The following is a 21,885-nucleotide window of genomic DNA, read 5'->3' as shown; positions in this document are numbered from 1 at the left end:
ACGATGACAATTTCAGACCCCTCCATGATTTCTAAGTGGGAGAACTTGCAAAAAAGCAGGGTGTTTAAATACTTATTTTCCTCACTGTAACTACACTGTGATAGAACCACATGGCCACACTCTAAAAGTACCTTATGACCACACTTTGATTAGTACCACATGACTGCAGTATCATAAAACCACATAACTCTGATAGAACCATATGGCCACAATCTGGTAGTGCCTTGTGACCAAACTCTAATAGTACCACATGACCACAGTAAAATAGTATCACATAACGACACTGTGATAGAACCACATGACCACACTGTCATAGTACTTCATGACCCCACACTGATAGTATCTCATGCCCACACTGTAATAGTACCACATGACCACAGTATCATAGTACCACATGACCACACTGTGATAGAACCGCATGACCACACTCTAATAGTACCACAAGACCACAGTATCGAAGTACCACATAACCACACTGTGTTAGAACCACATGACCACACTGTCATAATACATTATACTCCCACGTAATCACTCACAAATGACCATACTATCACACTTTTACACTTACAATATCACAATATCACATTGTAGATACCTCATAAGTGATTAATTGTGTCGTTCAGAATATCAAACTACAGTGGAACCCGGTTATCTGCCCTCGGTTACCTCGACAACCCTATTAAGTCGACGTTTTTGAAGTGGAACCGCCAAATTCTCGCTTTTTCTAAGCATTTTTTAATGGTTATGCCTAATATCTCGAGCACAGGGGGAAGGCACGTACCGGGATACACATGAGCGATAACAACAACCGCCGTGAACCAACTTATACCAACAATAACGGACAGTGAGAGTGTGAAAGTTTAAATAGGAGCTGGTGATGATGCTAAACGAGCACCATATGTGTGCGATTGAAGCCGGGAGCTTCAGAGAAAGCGGCCGAGAAAGCACCTGACAAGCTGAAGGGGGCCGAAGGGGGCGTGGCAGGTGGATTCCTGACAGATAAACATGTACTGCATGTTTTTCTATAGCATGCCTTCATCAAACAAATCGCGGCAACGCTGTTGTGTAAAAAACCCTCCAAAAACACGTGCATGCACATTCTCATTTATTAACGCACATCATGTACATAAAGAAATTTCAAGCACGTTAATATATTGCTGCCATTTTGATTTTCGTTTATCTCGATCTTCGGTTACCTCGATGCTTTTTGGCGACCCCCTAGGACATCGACAAAACCGGGTTCCACTGTATCCATATCAAGTAGTAAAAGCTGTGACAGCACACACACACTCATCCACTCACTCACACTGAATATAGTTAGCTTTGTCTAGAAACATTACCAACCATTACCATTACACACATTTCCCTTTTCATAAACTGTGACCGCATCTCTCTGTCTGACTGTCTCGTTCTGTTTGTCTCTGGGCCAGCTGTATGAAACACTTTTTCGGTATAATTAGGTTGCCTACATTTAAAAACCATGCAGCAAACTGTAAGATGAGCCTAAGTTAACATTCCCCTCATACATAAGCATTGGATGGTGTTAGCACAATACAATGTGGGGAAACAGGAAGAGTGGCTGATTACATATTTTGTCCAAAACTTTAGTGGATTAAAGGCAACCATGCAGTTGCTGCCAGTAATAAAAGGTAATATAGGGTTGCCAGGTTTGAATTCCACACATTTCAGTCACTTTATTCTAAGATCACTTCATTTATTGCAAAATTGTAACAGTAATAGTAGAGGTATAAGAATTGTTTTAATAACATTCAAATTATTGTAGTAAGATTCTCAAATATTAACACGTCATCATCATTACCAAACTTCTTTTTCGGGGGGCTTTTCGACATCTCTGCACTCGACAGCCTGGGTAATGAGCTTGGCAAATTCATTTCACGTGCACCACAAGCGCATTTTTGTGACCTCGTTGAGTTGCACTTTGCCTTCCTGAGGTACACGTATTCAGGAATTAGTTTTTTTTTTTTATGTCGCTTTGTGTGTTCTTGTGTATGCCTCTTAAGTTTAGTGCTGTTCAGACCTAAAGGGAGAAAAAAACAGAGAGAGAGGAAGTGGATTGTAAAATGACTAACTTATATTGTTATTTGCATACAGATGTGGAATCCTGGCTTTTGTATTACCCCAGATAGAGATAAATGAGTAGATAAAAGCAAGCAGACCATATATTATTTATTTTCATGTATCCATTGTTAATATAATACATATTCACATAATAATCCATCTGCATCCTGCCCTGGGAGACAATTATTTACCCCACAAAATGTTTAATTTCCTTTAGACCAACACAATTTGCCAATTATATATATTTTATTTATTAAGGCGCAAGATGGTATCCCTTCATAGCTATTGAGTCATCAAGCTTCGAGTTACAGGGTTACTGTTACTAAGCACCGAGTCCAGCATACGAGGTAGCATCAAAAAGAGACTAGTTTTGTAACACGCCAACAGATGGCAGCACAAGGCTGTACGCACAGTCACAGGGAGCACCGATCTTTATAAGTCAGTGTGCCAAAAGACATCATCCTGTGTACATCGGAAGCTGTGCAACTGTTGCTATTCTCTGTTGCTATTCTCATTATCTACATCAGTACCTGACTTTACTAACACTCTTGTAGTTGAATGAACACAAATCTCCAGAAAATGTTGAGGAACATCTTTCCAGAAGAGTGGAGGTTATTATAAGAGCAAATTGGGTATGAATGTGAAATAGGATGTTCAGAAATCACATAACAGCTTTATGCTCAGGCGTCTAAAAGGTTTTTTCCGTACTGTGTAACTTATAGGATTTCACAATATGGTTAAAAACATTTTTTTAACCAATGGCATGTAACATGGGCAAAAATTGCTTTCAAATTCCACTGGGTTGACGCTAGTAGATTTCTGTGGATTTCTTTTTTTGGAATAGCTTTTTTTGACTAGCAGGCATTCTCATTGCTCTCTCTTACATGCTCTCTCTTCATATTAAAATGCATCCTGTAATATCAAGAGGTATCCCAAAGCCTAAAATAATCTATCTTTTAATTATTTACGATACCTTTCCAAAAAACGAACAGGCTCAGACATGTTCTCATCCATGCTTTCACCAAACCTTCTCCAGGGATAGCGCTTTTTGGCTGAGATTGACAAATTCTCTGGTGATCCTCATAAATATGAAATATTGAATATTATCCACTTCACATTTCTTTCCAACTATGAATTTATAAATCTATATGGACAAAAGTATTTGACAACTGTCTTTTCCAGCCTTATTGGTTTCTTCTACAAACTGTAACCAATTTGGAAGCACGCAATTGTGTAGAAGGTCATTGGATGCGTAGCATGAAAAAGCATGAACGAGACGAATCCATGAAGATATTCTTTACATGGGTTGGTGTGAAAGAGCTTGAATGGCCTGTTATAGAGCTCGGACCTTAACCCTTTATGCTTATAACTATCCATTGATATACTTTATGCTAATCTTTATTCTAAGCAGCAGAGATATGATTCAGTAATCATATAAACTACATTCTATGAATGACTAGACCTGTATTGCTATCAAAGTAATTGTTACTTAAACTGACTTTACAATGGAAAAAAAGAAGTGTTCGAGTTTCTAATTGATCTCCAGAGACTCTTTCCTTAATCGTGCAATCTCTTCTTGTTTTACCATAATTTCTTAATCACACAGTTATTATTTTTTGTTTGTTCCATCCCTACCCCCGATTTCCTGCTATTTAAATTGCATTTAAAATAGATTTTTGCTCAATAAATAGAACCCAGTGTGTGTGAGAGAAAGAGAAAGACAAGACGAGTAAGAAGGAGGACTCCAAAGACTTGAGATTTGGACATCGATTTATTGTTCCAACAATGATTTGGTTTTTTGGGGTTTTTTTACCTGTAATGGAAATATCACATTTCTGGTGTTAAAAAGTTTGTGAGTTTCTTTTTGCTGTTCTGGGGAACTGTTCAAGTTGATTTTGTGGAGATTCATTCAGCAACAAGGGTGTTTGTAAAGCCAGGTACTGATATAGGTAAGGATGAGGTGAGGAGGACTGTGGTGCAGTCAGTGTTCCAGTTCATCCCAAAGGTGTTCAATAGGGTTGGAGCGCTTTAGCAGGAAGATCTTTCACTCTAAGCCGTGTAATGCATATCTTAATGGAGCTGGCATTGTGCACAGGGGCATTGTCATGCTGGAACCAGTTTGGGTTTCCTAATTAAAGTGAAGAGAAATGTTCATGCTAAGGCATCCAAAGACATCAGTTTCTCTGTGTGGTAACAGTTTGCGGAAGAACCACATATTCGTGGATGGCAGGTGTCCCAATATAGTGTATGTTAACTTGTAGACAAGTGAGAATAATCACAAGAGACTTATGGATGGATGGATGGATGGATGGATGGATTGGTGGATAGATACAGTTAGATATACAGACAAACAGAAAGATACATACAATGCTTAGATCTCATTAGTTTTCTGATTAAAGTATCTCCATGTTCCTACTGTAATCTTTGTGCTTACCAACAAGTGGGAACATTCATGCATATGGTGTGGGACTGTGAGAGGGTTTATGATTTTTGGTAAAAGATCTAATTAGTATTGTCTTATATGATAGGTAAAGATATACCAGTGCAACCATTTGTGCTCCTTTTAAATGATGACTTTAGATTAGGTTTTACAAACTACACAGGAAGATCTGGTTGTCAGGAATAACATCTGCCAAAAGGATAATTGCGCTTCAATTTTATCATGGTGGAGAAGGTGGAGGAGTTTAGGTACCTGGAGGTTAACAGTGCAAAGTAATGGAGAGTGTGTTGGAGAAGTGAAGAAAAGAGTGCAGGCAGGGTGGAGTGGGTGGAGAAGAGTGGCAGGAGTGATTTGTGATAGAAGAGTGTCTGCAAGAGTGAAAGGGAAAGTTTATAGGACTGTGGTGAGACCTGCAATGTTGTATGGTTTAAAAACAGTGGCATTGAGTAAAAGACAGGAGGTGGAGCTGGAGGTAGCAGAGCTGAAGATGTTGAGGTTTTGTTGGGAGTGATGAGGATGGACAGGATTAGAAATGAGTTTATTAGAGGGACAGCGCATGTAGGAAGTTTTAGAGACAAGGTGAGGGAGGCGAGATTGAGATGGTTTGGACATGTGCAGAGGAGGGACATGGGGTACATCGGTAGGAGAATGCTGAGATTCAGCCACCAGGAAGGATGAAAAGAGGTGTTTGGAAGGGTTCAGAGGGTCGGTTTGATCTGTTCATTATGAGGAAGTGTTTGGATGCAATTGTATATGACCCTTCCATGCAAAAACAATAAAAAATGTAGCCTTAGAAAAGAAATTCACCAGCGATAATGAGTTCAGTCCAGAAGATGACACAGCTATGCTTGATTTTAAGGCCAAGTCAAAAGCACACACACACATACACAGTTGGACAGTAGACAGATTAGACAATAATTACTAATTGTCCATTGATTCATAATAAATCAAGTCCCACAAAGATATTGTGGAAGCAAACACATATGTCTTTTCCTCCTCACTGAGTCTGTTTTTTCACCAGCCAATTTTATTTTTAGGTAAAAAAAATGCATAGCGGCAAGAAACTGTAACTGATATAAACATTGCCACTTTGGTAAATGGGTTTTAAACCACCTCGGTAGTGTCAAATCTTGACTCTCATTTTCTTTCCATTTCTATTTCTAATGCATGTCCATCAACATGCTGAGAAACAGGCAAATCTATTGATGCTGCTGAGCTTATAGAGGTTGGATTGTAGACGACTTTTCACATCCATCAGTTTACCAGCTCATATTACACTGCCATAACGTTTTAAACGCTTGAGGGAGCGTGAGATGAGGGTGCAAGCAGAGTGTACAAGTGTGTACTTTGCTCTCTGAATGTTGGGGAGTTTTTATTCTAAATTAAACAGCATTGGGTTTTATAGTATGAATGTAGAGTGTGTATATTGTACACTATAGATGTTATTCAGTATAATTATGAATTTAGAGTGTGTATAATGTATAATATGATTGTTATGCAGTATAGGTATAAATGAAGAGTGTTTTTAGTGTATACTATGGGCATTTTGCAGTATGGGTATTAATGTAGAATGTGTACAGTATAATGTATACTATGGTTGTTATGCAGTATGGGTATGTATGTAGTGTGTATAATGTATACTATAGGTGTTATTCAGTATAAATTTGAATGTAGAGTGTGTATAATGTACACTGTGGGTGTTATGCTGTATGGGTATGAATGTAGTGTGTATAATGTATACTATAGGTGTTATTTAGTATAAATATGAATGTAGAGTGTGTAATGTACCCTATTTGTGTTATGCAGTATGGGTATGAATGTAAAGTGTGTATAATGTATACTATGGGTGTTATGCAGTATGGTATGAATGTAGTGTGTATTATGTATACTATGGGTGTTATGCTGTATGGGTATTAATGTAGAGTGTGTATAGTGTATACTATAGGTGTTATGCAGTTTGGGTATGGATATAAAGTGTGTATAGTGTACACTATAGGGGTTATTCAGTATAAATATGAATATAGAGTGTGTATAATGTACACAATAGGTGTTATGCAGTTTGGGTATGGATGTAGAGTGTGTATAGTGTACACTATAGGTGTTGTGCAGTATGGGTATGGATGTAGAGTGTGTATAGTGTACACTATAGGTGTTATGCAGTACAGGTATGTGCATGTATGTAGTGTATGTATGTAGTGTATAATGTATAATGTGTGGGTCTTGTGTTACAGATCTGGTATTACACGAATGGGATATTCAAAGGTGCAGGATTTGACAAGAGCACAATCCCGTACATCACGCTCAGCACGGGATTCATCGAGACGCTGGCAGCCGTCATATCGGTGAGATTGATTTGTCTATATCTATGTACCGGTCTCTCCGTCTATCTGTCATATTGTGAGGTTGAATGGGCCGATTAAACCCGGTGAGCAGTATCATATTTGATGCTCGTTCAGTGTGAAATGAAAAGATGAGATGCATACAAAATACACACACACACACACACACACACTCACACATGCAGTATATATAGTATATACAGTTTATATTCCTGTATGGTGAAGAAGAATATTTCGCTGTGCCATACTTAAGTGAATTGTGGGTTTGGGTTTCTTATTTTCCATTTAAAGCTGTGGATTAGGCTGTTTACTGTTGGAGAAATGAGTTGCCGGGGCTCATTTAGCCTCTCAAATCCCTCATCAGTCTGCTCAGATTTATAAGATATATTACACACACACACACACACACACACACACACACACACACACACACAGACACACACACACACACACTCACACACACATATACACACAGAGCTGAGGTAGACCTTGCATACATAAGGTGTTTACGAATGAATTAAAGAATCTCAAAAGGGCATTGTGTGTCAGGAATGTTCGACAAAATAGCAGATTGAATGTTTATCAAATGGACAGACGGACAGACAGACAGACAGACAGACAGACAGAAAAATGCATAGAGTGATAGATGGATGTGCAGATCAACAGACAGACAGACAGACACATACATCATAAGAACAGACAGTCAGATCAAATGATAGAAAGTTATGTAGACAACCTTTAGACAGATAAATCAGCGGACAATTATTGTCTACATGTTTGTTTGCCTGCATGTCTACACATCTGTCTGCCTGCCTGTCTACACATCTGTCTGCCTGCCAGTCTACATCTGTCTGCCTGCATGTCTACACATCTGTCTGCCTGCATGTCTACGTGTCTGTCTGGTGCCACTTTCATGCTGAAATTCATACTAACAGTTGTACTAGCACACTCTACATTGTTAATAAGTGCCACATTTATACTAGCACACTCCAGTCGCCCACCAGTCGGCACCGGCTTGCTCATCAAGGACAAACTTACACATAAAGAACCATCTTATTCATTTTTGATCAACGCATTATCTGTGTAAAGCTGCTTTGAGACAATGTTCATTGTTAAAAGCGCTATACAAATAAAAATAATTGAAAAGAATTAATTGAATTGAACTCATTTATACCAACATACTAACAGTCATACTATCACACTCCACATTCTTGAGTTCTTAGAAAGTGCCATTCTCATATTAAAATACTACTGTTCCTACTAGCACAGTCCACAATAATGGAAGCACACTCCACATTGTTATAAAGTGCCACATTCATGCTAACATTCATACTAGCACACTCCACAATCATAGTAGCACACTCCATATTGTTATAAAGTGCCAAATTCATGCTAACATTCATACTAGCACACTCCACAATCATAGTAGCACACTCCACATTGTTATAAAGTGCCACATTCATGCTAACATTCATACTAGCACACTCCACAATCATAGTAGCACACTCCACATTCTTGAGTTCTTAGAAAGTGCCATTCTCATACTAACATACTTAAATCCATACTAGCACACTCCACAATCATAGTAGCACACTCCACGTTGTTATAAAGTGCCACATTCATGCTAACATTCATACTAGCACACTCCACAATCATAGTAGCACACTCCACGTTGTTATAAAGTGCCACATTCATGCTAACATTCATACTAGCACACTCCACAATCAAAGTGGCATACTCCACATTGGTTTAAAGTGCCACATTCATGCTAACATTCATACTAGCACACTCCACAATCATAGTAGCACACATTACATTGTTATAAAGTGCCACATTCATGCTAACATTCATACTAGCACACTCCACAATCATAGTGGCATACTCCACGTTGTTATAGAGTGCCACATTCATGCCAACATTCATACTAGAACACTCCACATTCACCAAACTCCATATTCCTTAGTGCCAAAAACATATTAACATACTTAAATCCATACTAGCACACTACACATTCTTAGGAAGTGCCATTCTCATACTAACATACAAAGTTCCACATTCTTACTACGATACTAACACATTTATATTAAGATACACACTAGACACATATTAATGTTCCCGAATTACTACTTGCTAAAGATTTGTGACTAACATGTAACGGTTTCCACTTCTGTCAGCTAATCAGACCTGAGATAACAACGGTAACTGCATTTTAATGTTTGCTAGACATTAAACTAGTCCAACAAAAGTGCTCTTTCTCATTACACTCGTATCCCACAATGCTCTGTGATTTGTTGTAATCATCGTCACTCTGATTTCCCCCGAGTGTAAACAAGCAGCTCCTAAAGTGCACTCCTACAAACAAACCGAATTCACCACGATCTCCCAAAACTAATTAACTACACTCCAAGCGACAGTGAACAAAGACACACACACTCACTGAGTATGGCCAGATTAGGATATACAATGGGCCAGTCAGCCTTCAGAGAGTGTGTAAGAAGTAACAATGCAAGAATCGCATGTATATGTGTGTGTGTTTGTATATGTGTGTGTTCTCTTCTTGGAAGGATGACAGCAAAGACCACCAGAGCATGACAGTAACACTGAAAGGGAGATTGCGCACACACACACACACACACACACACACACACACACACACACACACCATGCTTTATTCATAAATTATCTTAAGTTTGCAGGCTCCATGTCACTGGAATAACTATGCCAGATCCTTATATATAAACTATGAGCTGCCAGAACAACTTTAAAGCACCCTGACAAATTCTACATGCCTCCAGGTCTCTGGAACTCCACTGGAGTGATAAACACTGTTCCTCCAGAATCTAACAAAGCCCTTCAAAATGGTTGATATCTGATGACTGTGAATTTAGAACCACTTTATTTTTTGGGAAAAGTCAGTTCTACAACTTAATAGTTCTAACCATGCATTGCAATCAGCTTGAAGAGATATCAGATTTAATTATTATAATGTAATGTCACATTAAATATTATAGCCATTTTCCTGTATTCATATTTTTATCTTTTTTATGTGTCTGCCTTCAGGGAGACTTTGGACAAAACTTGACCAGGAAATATTATACAACTATTCAGAAATAACCACCATTGATTGGGAGTTAGGAAGGTGGGATGATTTATTTAGGAGGAAGATGCTTTTTTTGGAGTAAAGGATGGTTGGATAGTTTCTACAGGAGTAAGGGATAGTGGGAGGCTTCTTCAGGAGTAAGGGATGGTTTGATGCTTGTTTGGGGGTAAAGATTGGTGGAATGCTTTCTTTAAGAGTAAGGGATGGTTAAATGCTTCTTCATTGGTAAGGGATGATGGGATGCTTGTTCAGGACTAAGTGATGGTTTGATGCGTCTTTGGAAATTAGGAATCGTGGGATGGTTCTTTGTAAAGAAGAAAAGAATGATGGGGTGGTTTTTGAGAAGTGAGAGATGGTGGGATGCTTCATTAGGATTGAGGGATGGTTGATTGCTTCCTCAGGAGTGAGGGATAATGAGATCCAACTTTGGGAGTGAGGAATGTTGGAATGGTTCTTTGGGAGTGAGGACTGGTGAGATGGTTCTTTGTAAGTAAGGACTGGTGGGATGGTTCTTTGGGAGTGAGGAATGGTGGGATGATTCTTTGGAAGTGAGGACTGGTTGAATGTATCTTTGGGAGTGAGGAATGATGGGATGGGAATTTTTGCACATTTATCGGAATGTTTTATGTATTTATTTATAGCACATGTCTAGCTGTAAATTGAAGCACACTTCCATTCTCGTAATGCAAACAGCTTGAAAGAAACACATACGGCATCAGTGCTAAATTAATTAGTAACCATGGAAACCCAGTAAACAAAGAACGCTACCACCATGACTCTCTTTCAGAAGCAGTCAATACAATTTATTTAGACGGTCACCTCATCCACTTTGCGTCACCAACAGCCACTTAGCTCCAGTTTTGTGTAAATTGCAACTCCCTCGTTGAAAACAAATGACTTCCGGCCACTTTGTCATCTCACTTCAGGGTCAACTGAGATCAACCGTGGTCGGACCACATCCCAAAACAGATCATATACCATAATACAGTATAAAAGCAAAGGCTAAATATAGTTGCCAATCTGGGACACAGCCTTTGAAAAAAAACTGGAACATGTGCTCTCTATAGTCTGGGTTTTTTTTTACACACCACAGTCTCAGACATATGTGTTCTTTGTGTGTCCACTTCTCTCTTCCTGTTCGTGGATGTTACTGAAGAAAAGCCCCCCAGGGTTAGCTGTCACTCCGATGAAGATTTAGGAGAGGCGGATGACAAATCATATCAGAGTCTCTTTCTTTCACTCTCACTCAGTTGCTGTTTGCTTCTAGAATAATCTCCACTCTTCTGGGAACATCCCAGAGTTCCACTAGATTTTGTGGAACCACTCTTATACGTCACCCTATGGTCCTCCTTCTTCTTAAAATACGTATTCACCACTGCCATTTCCATCCTTTTAGTAAAATCTTCCACCATCTGTCCTTCCACATTCCTCTCCTTAAGGCCATACCTACCCATCACCTCCTCATCACCTTTGTTCCCTTCACATACATGCCCATTAAAGTCTACCCTAATCATCAATAGTTCATTCAGGTACACCTTCTACCACTTCAACTAATTCACTCCAGAATTTTTTCTTCTCCACCATCTCGTGGCCGACTTGTGGAGCATAAGCACTGATGACATTTATCATCACCCCTTTAACTCCCAACTTCACGTTCATAACCATATCAGAAACTCTCTTCACCTCCACTACACTCTTACTAAACTCTTCCTCCAGAATCACCCCGACACCATTTCTCTTTCCATCCACACCATGATAGAACAGTTTAAAGCCACGTCCAATGTTCCAGGCCTTACTCCCTCCATAACACAAAACATGTCTACCTTTCTCCTCTACATCATATCAACTACCTCTTTCCCTTTACCCATCATAGTACCCACATTTAAAGTACCAACCCGAACCTCCACTCTCCTACACTTCTCCTTTTCATGCCGTCTCTGTAGACGTCTTCCTCCTCTCCTTCTCCTCCTTCGGCCAACAGTAGCCCAATTTCCACCGATACCCTGTTGGCTAACAGTACCTGTGGCGGTCGTTGGTAACCCGGGCCTCGACTGATCTGGTATAAAATTCTGGTTCGTGATCCGCATGTTTGATTTGGCACATTTTTTATGCTGGATGCCCTTCCTAACGCGACCCTCCCCATTTATCCGGGTTTGGGACCAGCACTAAGAGTGCACTGGCTTGTGCAACCCTAATGGCTGGGTTCATCCCAAAGATGTTTAATAGGTCTTAATTGGCACTCTATAGCAGGAGATCTTCCATTCCATCCCACATAAAGTATATCTTCATGCTGGAGCTGGATTTGTGCACAGGTTGGGGTGCCTAGTTAAAATTAAGGGCAAATTTCAACCAAAGTTATTCTATACAATTGTGTGCCTCCTACTTTGTGCTAACAGTTTGAGGAAGAAGCACATATAAGCAGAAAAGCAAATTGTTAGAGAAACCTGAGCAAAGATGAAAACAGAGGATGACACAAAGAGGGAGCATGCATGAAAAAATGAGTGATAGACAAAGAAAGATGAAACAGAAGAGAGATCAGATGACCTGTCAGAAGTCTGCGGCTGAATTAAATTGAGCAAATCTATTTATGTACACACACACACACACACTTGCACACACCGCCTTCAGCTCCATACAAGCTATTATTAGACATCTTGCCTCAGTATGTGTGTGAGTGGGAATGCAGTTAATTTATGTATCAGTTAAGTGGCCTTCCTTGCTGTCTCTTTTTACCTGTGTCTCTCCATATATCCCATCATTGACATGTTCATTGTGTGTGTGTGTGTGTGTGTGTGTGTGTGTGTGTGTGTGTGTGTGTCTCAGGGTTTGGTGATTGAGCGTGTTGGACGCAAACTGCTCCTGATCTTTGGCTTTGCAGCGATGGCCGTGTGTTACAGCCTCCTCACAGTCTTCTTGCACTTCCAGGTCAGTATGTCATCACCTAAACACATGAGGTTATACGTGACAGATGGGAGGTCTTGCACTGAGTCAATGACTGTGGTGTATTAGTATAATAAATACACACACACACACACACACACACACACACACACACACACAAACATATACAGTACATATAAGGGGCAAATTGGCATTCAACACACAGACACACAAATCCTGACTTTTAATGAGTTCTTTGGAGAATCAAAAAAGGTCACTCCATTGTTTTTCTACTGTTTAACCCTCAGAGTTTTCAGTAAAGCAGCACTTTATGATAGTTGAAACACATCCAGTGGATAGTGGAGTGTTATTTGGGGTGGGGTTGGGTGGGGTGGTGTCATTACTGTGCTTTTACACATAGAAAAAAAGTATGGCTATCTGCTAGCTTAGTCACTTCTGGGAAAAGAGAAGAAAGCACTACTTTGACGTCTGTGTTGCCCACTTGCCTAGCGACAGTAATAAATGGATAAGTTGTATGGCTGAATGAACTTGAATGGCTAGCATTTTGTATGTTCAGCCTCATTTGTGGAAAGCACAATGCATCAGCAAATCAAAGCAAATCAATGCCTTTCTATTGATATTAGTCCGCTAGTGTTTTCAGTAAAATGGCAAACTAGCATTATAGTAAAACCGTTATACCTGACAGTGTCTAATCAGTCTGAAACAAAAACCAAGCAAAACACTACAAAGGTTAAAAATACAAACTAGCATTATAGCAGACAGGCTAATATACATGATTGTGGACATGCTAAAAGACAGAATTAGCATTGTAGTCAACAAGTTAACACGTGAATTAGCATTATAGTTAACAAGCTAACACATGAACTAGCATTGTAGTAAGTAAGCTAACACATGAACTAGCATTATATTAAACAAGCTAACGCATAAACTAGCAAAATGGAGTAAACATAAACTAGAGCAGGGGATGATCGGAGGTGACAATTTGCAACACAGCCTGTCAGTTCAGAAATCCTCAAATTTTCCTTGGATTTTTTATCCTTCAGTAAAAAGTGGATTCACTCTGCACAGATGACACAGCAGGTTCCCATCGTAGAGATTTGATCAGAAAATTGTTTAACGTTTTTTTCCCTTGTTGCTCGGAGCGATGGAACCACCAACGGTGCACTTTTTGCAGCAATATACCCAAGTGTACTATGGTTTAAAAATATCTTGGGTAGAGGTAAAAAAATCCGAGTACTGTATATTATCATGATATCATATCAAAGTGAATGTATGGTAAAACCTTTTAATAATTGACTTTAGATTTGATATGCTGTCACTTTTGATTCGGGGGTTCAAATCAATGCAAATGCATTGTTCAGATGGTGTGTTGTAAAGGCATATAAATGCAGACGTGTATAGGAGGTTAAGGATACGGAACTGGCAAGAAAAATGTTTGCCAAATTGTTAATGCAAAATTGATGCCTTTAAAATTTGACCTAATCAAGGAGACCCGAACCTGTTCCAGCACGAGAATGCCTCTGCACACAAAGCCGGCTCCATGTAAATATGGTTCAAATGGGTTGGCTTGGAAGTCTTGAGTGGCCTGCTATAGAGCACTGACCTCAACCTTATTGAATACCTTTGGGATGAATTGGAACACTGACTGCACCCCAGGCCTCCTCACCTCATTTACCTCATTACAGTACATGACTTTAGTAATGCGCTTCTGGCTGAATGAGCACAAATCAACATAAAATCTATTGGAATATCTACCCAGAAGAGTGGAGCTTTTTGTAACAGCAAATGGGGGCTACATTTGGAATGGGATGTTCAAAAAGCACATAATCTTATGCTTGTGTGTCCACAATCTATTTTAAATATATACAGTATATAAAAGTGTAAGTGTAAAAGGGTCTGCTGCTTATCTTCATCTTAATTTTTTTCTTTGCCTCTCTCCTGGCTTTTATCTAGACATCCATTTAGCATTTTAATGATTGATTTCCGCAAATCCTAAAGCTTTTAGAAAGATACATTAATTCTTCAAACGTTCCGTACAATTCCAGGTTCCGTGACACACTTTCAGAATAATTTAATCTGAAATATTCCTGCTAGTGATCATTTTAGAAAGATGAGGGCTATAACCCTCAAATGCACAACGTGTGAGTGCAAGTTGAAATTCAGACCTCCTGAAACCACGATGTAGTTCTAGACGGAATTCTAAATCTAAACAAGCGATCGCAAGAAAACCGCGACTCTGAGGCAAGAGAGTATAAACCGCCGCTAGATCCAGAGAGTTACTGATGGATTTGTTGGGCTAATACATTTATTTTTAGCTACCGTGAAAAGCAGAGAGAGAGATAGAGAGATAGATAGAGAGAGAAATAGAGATAGAGAGAGAGAAAGAGAGCTTCTCGAACTCCTCACACAGTTGCTATAATCTATGTACTATTGCAAAAGGAAATTGATATCGATTTGAATTTCCTTTATCTTTCTTTATCTACATTCTGCCACTTGAAAATGTTGTGCCTGACTCCATTAAAGCCGATTATTTCAATTGATCGGAGTGGTATCCGCTCAAGCAGGGTGAACTGGTATAGCATTGGTTCGATAGATCCGCCCATATTGCCGTTTTAGGGCAGACTTTACTGTATTCGAGGTCAATGTGACCACGATTAATTATCACCATCACAGATTTTCAATTAGGGTTGAGTCTGGGCTTCTAGAACAGGCTGCTTCTTCTCAAGGATTTGCTTGTAATTGGATCCATCCATGTCGCCCCGTGGTGATGGTACCACCACTATTCTTTTGGTTGTTTAACTGTATTTTTTAGTTTTTCCCATTGAATTAAAACAAGGACCAGACCCATTAATTTTTAGAAACAAGATTTATCTAAAGTAAAGTAACCACGGAGCATGCTGATACCACCACAATCCTTCATAGTAGGTATGGGGTTACCTTTTTGTGTGTATTTTTGGGTTTGCATGTTTTCGACCATTTCGGATCAGACTATTCTTTTGCTCCGGGCCATTGAACAGTACATTATTTGGGTCAGCAGACAAACGTTCTTGTTTTTAACCCATTCCTTTGCAGTTTTTGCCTGCACCTTGGGTCTATTTTGTGGGTTATTATTTCACACTGACCATAAAACACTGCATTTTGTCTGTGCTAAACTTTAGACTGGGGAAAAATAGCATCAGTGTGATAGATTAGTCCATACTGCTGTTTTAGGAGTAATTTTACTTGTAATTTTCTAGTGGTTGCTCATGGTCATGTTGTCTTTATTGCAACAAAATGCACAAGGAACAAGAGCGTGTTTAATGGAAACAATTGAACTTTAAGTTTTTTACTTTTCTTTAAGTTAATGAAACCATGTTGATATATAACCAACTGAAATAATCGACATTTCTTCCCTGTCTTTCTCTTTCTCTCTCTCTCTCTCTCTCTCTCTCTCTCTCTCTCTCTCTCTCTCTCTCTCTCTCTCTTTCTTTTTTCAGGACAGTTATTCATGGATGCCATATATGAGTTTCATCTCCATACTGGCCCTGATTGCGTCTTTCTGCTCTGGCCCAGGTACACACTCTCTCTCTCTCTCACACACACACACACACACACACACACACACACACACACACACACACACACACATACATCATATATGACTTATGGTGCAGAATTCATGAAATGTGAAATATTGAAATGTTTTTTTGTTTTCATTTGGAGCTGGTGATTCAGAACACATCCAGTAAGGCATTTAAAAAGGCCCCTTTGTGGTCAGTAATGCAACATTTGCAAACGTTCCATCTTGATTCGGAACACTGCCTCCTCAGATATCAATTACAGTTTCATTAATCTTGTATTTGGCCTAGCTTTTTTTTTTAAAGATTTGCAACGGAGAACTGAACGCAGTGGCAGTTCCCGGTCTGTGCTAAATGGGGTATTAAATTGCCTGCTAAACGGTTTAGCTTTTTGACTGTCAAATTGTCTTTAAGCGCAATGCTAATGTGTAACAGAATCGCTTTTCAGTTGCATTTCTAAAACCATGCATTAGGATTTTCCATAATAGATCCTTTTTTTTTGGACTTTTGTTTTGTGCATTTGCTCATGGAGCGATCCAAATCACAAAGGGACCGAGTGGAAATTGGATTTATGAAAAATGCTTCGTGGGCTGAGCGCTGAGCAGTTTGGAAAGCCCAGTCATCTGTGTTCAAGATGACCGATATAAACAAGGGAGAGAAGTAGCAAAAATGTAGCGCTAGTTCAAAAATGACCATGGAAAGATGCAATGTGATGGACATGGCAAACAATTCCAGTGGGATGCCAAATATCCATGATATCCATGTTCTTTAATCCTGTTCTTCTTCTTTTTAGATTTGTGACATTGCTAAATAGACCCTAGAATGTTTATAGATTGCTATATTAGAACCTGCATTAGCCACAGAACCTGCATGCTACACCTACCGAATCACTAGTGCAAGGGTTCACAACATTTTGTAGGAAAAATAACCCATATGGGTCATTCATAGTGAACAATGAACCACTTACTTCACAGTCTGGTGATTAGTTGTTATTGTGTCCTTATAGGAACAACTCAAACACAAACCTTCTTGTTTTTAAGCTGTTCCTTTGTAGTTTTTGGCTCACATTTTGGTTCCTTGTCCTGTTGTTTTTTTTGGCATTCAGAGTCAGTCTGGATGGAACAGGCGGCCAATAATTTGCTTGTATTTGGCCTCAACCACTCCACATGTTTTGCAGTTCTTCTTGCTTAAAAGAGCTGTATTTTATCTGGGTTTGACATTACACATTGATCTTTAAGACTGAATATTTAAAATATATATATTTTCTTCTGGTAAACTTCAGCTGGTTTTAGCCTTTTTCACAAGAGGCTTCATTGAGGCCACTCTCCGATAGGCTGGGAGTGTTAAAACTGAATTAGCAAAACCAGCATTTTACTCAACAATGTAAAGTTGACCAATCAAGCGCTTGATAATTAAAGCCGACAGTATTAAATTTAGTAGAATTAACGTAGTTAACTTACGTTAAATAAATTACTTGCATTCTTTATGTACCGTGATCAAGGGTGGGTTGCTTAAATAAAAATTAGCAATAGTTTACATTTTTGAGTGTACATATATAATGATTCGTTTGTTCTCCGAATATAAACAGAAACTTGTGAAGCGGAACATGGATCTACATGAATTTCATCTAAAACCTACTGTTCTTGCCTAAGGTGACTGATTCATATTAATAGCCTTAAATTAATTAGTTTGCTGCACAGAGACAAAGGAAACCTGCATGTATCTCTTAATTATATCTTAATATTTAATGTATTGAAAATATTAGCACTATTTTAATGACAAGGACATTCAAACTTCTTTTTGGAGGACCCCATTATCTTGGCTAAAGTTGTAGAGGCCAATATTAGCAACTTATTCAGAATTAAAAAGCAATTAACAAATGGTTATTTTTTCCAGGCTACAAAAAGTGTCCTTAAAAAGCACTACTGCAAACAAGTAAATGTCTGTTGTTCAACCTTTATGAACTATGCTTCTCTGAAAAAGCCAGAGTGCAGACCAAGTAGGTCACCTGTGAGTGGGCACTTTTGCAGTGCTTTCTGTTTGCAGGTAATTGGCCATGTTTCAGCCTAATTACCTTAAATTAGGCGCTAGACTGAAGGGGTTATTATGGAACTTTGCACGAAAATTGCCTTCACAAACATATCAGTTACACATAAAAAAAGATCTTTGATCCCTACTTTTAATTAGTACTTCTGTTTGAGCAGCTTTCAAGTACAGCATCTCAGAAACGTGATTGTCAGTGAAAAGGATCTCATGTCTGCCAAATCGTTTCGATTCGAATTGAGAATATGTGGTAAGATCATTCTATGCATAGGCGTTAAGGGGATTAGCTTAAGAATGTCTAGTCGTTAGGAAGTCGATAGTACCCAAGGAAGATTATCCATTGAGGCGAAAAGGTGAGTAATAATAGGAGGCAAAGCTGATCGTGTCTGGGGAGTGGATAGATAACAACATTAAAGATACTGATGCTATAGATTTAGAATAGATTCATGTCACTATTTATATTGTCTCTTTTGACTCATGCCTTCCTTCCACCTTTTTTGCCAAACTGGGTTGGAAGAAGAAGAAGAAGAAGAAGAAAAGGATTCATGCACTTAGGAGAGAGGCTGTCCATCTTTCTTGTGCTGTATTCTCATTTGGGGGCTTATTCCAGATATCACCTGCTGATGTAGAGTGATCTATTTTGGCTATCCACTATAGACAGGGTACACTACAGACTACTTGATTGGCCAGGCCTCTGTTTCCTGCTGAAGTACCACAATGATCCACAATGGATATTGACATTGACTTATTTGGCAGTGTGTGGTTTTAACTACAGAACTGTGGAGGAATAGAAGTCACCCGTCCTTGTTCTTGATGTAGCCTGAAAGGTTTGGATAAAAAAGAACAAGGTCTAAGGTCAGGACCTCTTTGATTTGTCAGATGGCAGCTTCAGCATCTGAGTTCTACTTTTTGTTGCAAGATCTGACAATCCAAATAGGACAGGTGTCCACTGTGCAACTAGGATTGTCCCAATGGCCCAAACAGGGGCTGAAAGCAACAATGGAAGAAACGGATTCACTGCATTGCCCAAATCTGCCAGATCTCAAACGATGACCAATATGAATAATCTTTTATGTACCACCATGCACATTTCATTCCCTCAGTTATGGTCACCCTCCCATGCCCCAGGTCAGCACGTCCTGTATATTGTATACTTGCACATCATTGCTAGTCTCATGAGCTGAGTGTTCCCTGGAGACCTGCATTTGTTGCTCTGTCTCTAGCCCATGAGAATTGTGGTTTTTCAACTCAGCAACTCTTGCAATGCCACACTGGCTTCCTATGACCTGAGCATTGCGTAGGAGAGGGCACCGAGGATACGAGCCACACTCACCCTCTCCACATCATTCTTAATAACAAGGCCCATACAGCCGCAAGCAGATCCTGCATCTCCAACTAACTCGCCCAAAAACTCACGTTAATGAATCCGAACAGCTTGTGAGCTTGTGAGTGTCCAGCTGTTGTTCAAAAGATGCCTGGAGCAGACGTTGAGTCAGCGCTACGCACGAGCTACAGATGAAATCGTGAGAAAGAGAAAAACAAGAGGGAAGGATTACCGCTAGGTCACCGCGTTAAAGCAGTGTACGGGGGTTGGTTCGTTCACAAACGGGTTCATTTTGAGAGTTCGGCACCAAGTGCAAGGCACCCTGGTGTTTTTTTTTTTTTTTTTTGTTATTTATGAGAGAAATCAGTCTTTTTTTCAAAGATTTTTTTTTTTGTGAGGATTTTTCTTTGTGAGGACTCGATATCACACTCCTTTACCAGACAGACATGCGCAATCATGCCTCCTTCTGTGAGACAGGCGTCCATGACACCTCTTTTTTACGATGTCTGACAAGTAAAGAGTACATGCCCCATCACTGGGCTGACAAGAAAAGAAAATTACACCTCTATCTATCTGGCCCTTATGTCACTTGCGTGCACTTTCAAGTAATTGTAATATACTTCTAATGGCGTCCATTGCATTTGCATAACGGATTCCTGATCGGCTATAAATGTTCAGGACACATCGACTGCAGCTTTGAAGCTGTTAAAATACAGAGTTTAATAACATTTTATTATGCCATTATATATTTATTCTACTGTGTAAATGCATATGTATATTAACTGTTTTATTTTTAATGGTTTAAATATTAGATTTCTCTCCATAACTGTTCAAAAGTCAGTTAGAGCAAATGTGTAATGGGAAGTTCGGAGTGTATGGAGGATGTGAAGGAATATGTGTGACTGTCATAGCCAGGGGCAGGTTATAATAGTAAAAGGTAGAGGATTGGTGAGCAGACATTACATCTAGTGTGGGATGATGATGATGATGATGATGATGATGAGAAAAGGGTGTGTTTGATGTTGAGTGGTTGTGTTCAATGACTGTGATTGAGTCACAGAAGACTCAAACATTTACTGAGTAAAATGTGGATGACATTTGAAATTACAAAAACGGTTTGGTTCCCACCTTCAGGAGATTCCCATTGTGTACAACAGTCCAAAGACATGCATTGTAGGCTGAATGGCACCTACAGGGAGTGCAGAATTATTAGGCAAGTTGTATTTTGAGGATTAATTTTATTTGAGGATTTAATTTGAACAACAACCATGTTCTCAATGAACACAAAAACTCATTAATATCAAAGCTGAATATTTTTGGAAGTAGTTTTAGTTTTAGCTATTTTAGGGGATATCTGTGTGTGCAGGTGACTATTACTGTGCATAATTATTAGGCAACAACAAAAACAAATTCATACCCATTTCAATTATTTATTTTACCAGTGAAACCAATATAACATCTCAACATTCACAAATATACATTTCTGACATTCAAAAACCAAACAAAAACAAATCAGTGACCAATATAGCCACCTTTCTTTGCAAGGACACTCAAAAGCCTGCCATCCATGGATTCTGTCAGTGTTTTGATCTGTTCACCATCAACATTGCGTGCAGCAGCAACCACAGCCTCCCAGACACTGTTCAGAGAGGTGTACTGTTTTCCCTCCTTGTAAATCGCACATTTGATGATGGACCACAGGTTCTCAATGGGGTTCAGATCAGGTGAACAAGGAGGCCATATCATTAGATTTTCTTCTTTTATACCCTTTCTTGCCAGCCACGCTGTGGAGTACTTGGGCGTGTGTGATGGAGCATTGTCCTGCATGAATAATCTTTATGTACCACCATGCACATTTCATTCCCTCAGTTATGGTCACCCTCCCATGCCCCAGGTCAGCACGTCCTGTATATTGTATACTTGCACATCATTGCTAGTCTCATGAGCTGAGTGTTCCCTGGAGACCTGCATTTGTTGCTCTGTCTCTAGCCCATGAGAATTGTGGTTTTTCAACTCAGCAACTCTTGCAATGCCACACTGGCTTCCTATGACCTGAGCATTGCGTAGGAGAGGGCACCGAGGATACGAGCCACACTCACCCT

At 39.4% G+C, this 21,885-nt stretch overlaps 1 protein-coding gene across 4 annotated transcripts in view; it reads left to right on the top strand.

The window, feature by feature from the left end:
* slc2a9l2 (solute carrier family 2 member 9, like 2) overlaps nt 1-21,885 on the top strand; it is a 97,401-nt gene that overhangs the window by 52,699 nt on the left and 22,817 nt on the right. For all 4 annotated transcript variants that reach the window (XM_046865726.1, XM_046865724.1, XM_046865725.1 and 1 more), the window contains exons 9-11: nt 6,751-6,861; nt 12,782-12,883; nt 16,336-16,411. In XM_046865726.1, the coding sequence (XP_046721682.1) occupies nt 6,751-6,861; nt 12,782-12,883; nt 16,336-16,411 (289 nt within the window). The remainder of the gene's footprint in view (nt 1-6,750; nt 6,862-12,781; nt 12,884-16,335; nt 16,412-21,885) is intronic.

Source organism: Silurus meridionalis, chromosome 14 (assembly GCF_014805685.1).
Source record: "Silurus meridionalis isolate SWU-2019-XX chromosome 14, ASM1480568v1, whole genome shotgun sequence".
NCBI classification, from domain to species: Eukaryota; Metazoa; Chordata; class Actinopteri; order Siluriformes; family Siluridae; genus Silurus; species Silurus meridionalis.
The sequence above is the reverse complement of the archived record's forward strand: the minus strand, read 5'-3'. Positions and strand labels throughout refer to the sequence as shown.